The sequence below is a fragment of the Hevea brasiliensis genome, chromosome 7 (genome assembly GCF_030052815.1).
Source record: "Hevea brasiliensis isolate MT/VB/25A 57/8 chromosome 7, ASM3005281v1, whole genome shotgun sequence".
In the NCBI taxonomy this organism is placed as follows: Eukaryota; Viridiplantae; Streptophyta; class Magnoliopsida; order Malpighiales; family Euphorbiaceae; genus Hevea; species Hevea brasiliensis.
The window spans coordinates 9,645,866-9,648,621 of NC_079499.1; the positions used below are offsets into that span (position 1 = coordinate 9,645,866).

Sequence of the window (2,756 nt, forward strand, 5' to 3'; positions counted from 1 at the left end):
TATATATATATATTTATATTTAATTAAGTATTTATATATATAATTTCGAATAACGACTATCCAATTTGTAAAATTCAAACTAGAATTGAATATCTAATCCTAAATTAGTTTGTAATTATTTTTGTCTAAAGACTAAATGATAGGAAGAGGTATAAGGTTTAAACCTTACCCTCCTTAAAAATAAAAATTTGAGTATAATTTATTTTCAATAGAATCATTCGTTAATAGTTTAATACTAATTCATTATTATACTAAAAAAAATCTAACCAAGTGATCATATAATATTTTTTTAATAACATGGTTCTCTTAAGACTTTAATTAAAAAAAACAAACATATATTTTTTAATAATTATAATATTTTTTTTCTTTTAATTATTGGGTGACAACAATAAAAGCAACATTTATACTAAACTAATTAAAAGGCAACTGAATCCCAGAGTTTGTTAACCACTCTCCTACTTTATTATAATTTAGATCATAATTATTGTGGAAAAAAAAAATAAAAAATTTAGAAAGAAGAAGAAGAAGAAAAGAAGGCAAAACTCACACAGCAGTTACAATTTAGAATTACATCAGGAAAAAAGACGAACCAATCCCTGGATTTCTACAAGAAAATTTCACTGGAGCCTCAATCGTCAGCCAAGGACTCTCTGTCTCTGTTCTCAATTACATGATGGAACAAGGGGGATCCTGGTAATAGTCTACTGGGTGCCTAAGCTCATACCCATAAGGATGAGGAACCCCTCCCACATAAGGCCAGGCCAATTGCTGCAATTTGACCTCCTCTTTCTTCTCTTCTTTCTTCTCTCCCGCAGCGCTCACGCTTACTAGCTCTGCGTGGCCAACGTTCTTTCTGAGCTGAGTTGTTAGCTTTACAGCGTCGATATCCCCTACCACCTCTATCTGGCTCTTATCTTGCGCTCCTAGAGCCGCTGATTCCACACCTATGAGAAACAATATAAGCGAAACCCATCAACGAAATGAACTGAAATTGCTGAATTTTGCAAAGTGGAGATAGAAAAGTTGGTCTTTTTTATCACCTGAAAAGCTGACTGCAATCTTCAAGGCTTTAGAGCGGGACTTGGGCCCATTCAGGGAAACCTTGATCACCACCTTTTGCTGCAATTCAAGCAAACAAAACCCACAGACAATTTTCAAATATTAGCATAAATCGTCAATAAAAAGAAAATTAAGTAACTAATTATTTCTTCAATTCAAAAAGCTTACTTTCATGGTTCGTTGGAGATGTGTTATGAGGTTTTGGGTATTGAAGAAGCAGGGGAGAACAGAGCAGGGTCTGAAATCAGAAAGTCTCTGTTTACTTGGTTTGAGTTTGTTTGCAATCAGTCCTGCTATTTATAGAGGCTTTTCTTTGCTCTTCCCTTTATTTATTTATTTTTTCTTTTCCTTTTAGGAAGCCACGTGGAAACAGAAATACGTGTCAGCCTGTGTCAGAAGACGTGTCTGTCTGGTCTGCTGATTCAGTTATAATCAAAATTTTGAAGCAATAAAATGTTTTAAATATTAAATTAAATGAACAGATATTCTTAGGTTATTCTACTAAGAAATTCATTAATTAACGTGGTATTTGATTTACGTTTTTATTTCTTATATATATAAATTAATTATTATATTTATTTTAATAATAATATAAATAACATAATGCTTGATATATCATACTCGAGTTAAAAATAATATTAAAATAAAATTCTCTTAATAAAGATGATTATAAAAGTTTAATCCTAATATTTTAGGTAAAATTTGCCTAGAAATCATTTTCACATTACTAATTCAACAAGTTGGATAATATTTATATTTATTTTTAATTATATAAAAATAAAAAGATTATTAAAAATTAAATTATATGTTTATTTATGATTTTATTACTATAAAATAATTTAATTAATTTAGTTTACTCTCTCAAATTAAACTAAATTGTAGAGATAAATTAAATAAAATTTATTTATTTTTAATTATTTGATCATTGAATTCTGGAATCCAAAATTAAAATTTATGCAACAATTCAGCAAATCACAATCATAAGCAATTATAATGAAAGGGGAGATTCCAAAATGGGAAAATAAATTATCAACCATTTTAAAATTAAAATTAATAATAATAAAATAATTAATAAAAGCTCATTATATTAATAAAATGATTTCATTAATATGAAAATCATCTTTAAATTTATATTTTATTATTTTTTATATTTCAAAAATATATAAATCTAGTCAAACTGAATTAAATTAAGAATAAATTAAATTAATTCAATTTTTCTAATTAAAATCTTATAATAGTTCAAAGGAGCAGCGAGAACATACACTGAGCGTTGCTCGAATGTGGTAAGATATTGCCTTGTAAGTTCGAGGATTTATTAGGAAAAGAAAGTGGACCTCACTCGCTGTAGCATGTGGGCCATCCACCCTTTATTGGATGAACATTGAACAAGTCTCAACTTTCTGTATTATTAAATCAGTTCTACTGAAAAAACTCATTATTAAATCAGTTCCCCAAGTTGAAGTTTCGACATCGATCTATTCAAAGTACCCACATCCCCCACGTTTCACATTCTACCCAAAAAAATGAAATACATACATTATTAATAGACCCAAAAATTATTAATTTTCCACAAACCCTAGATATTACACATAATAAATTCACCTACTCGAAAATTTGCACAACTATAGAACCTTTGCCCAGAATTAAACTCCTTCAAAGTTGTCCATACTTTAGCAGGTGCTTGACAGTAGCATCTC

General features: G+C 28.7%; 1 protein-coding gene across 1 annotated transcript; it reads right to left on the reverse strand.

Moving 5' to 3' along the window:
• Positions 1-575: 575 nt before the first annotated feature.
• LOC131181653 (disease resistance protein Pik-1-like) lies at positions 576-1,343 on the reverse strand. The gene is made up of 3 exons (XM_058150521.1): positions 1,228-1,343; positions 1,041-1,119; positions 576-944 (listed from the first exon to the last, which is right to left on the reverse strand). The coding sequence occupies exons 1-3, from the start codon at positions 1,231-1,233 to the stop codon at positions 667-669; spliced, it is 363 nt and encodes a 120-aa protein (XP_058006504.1). The 5' UTR covers positions 1,234-1,343; the 3' UTR covers positions 576-666.
• Positions 1,344-2,756: the final 1,413 nt, after the last annotated feature.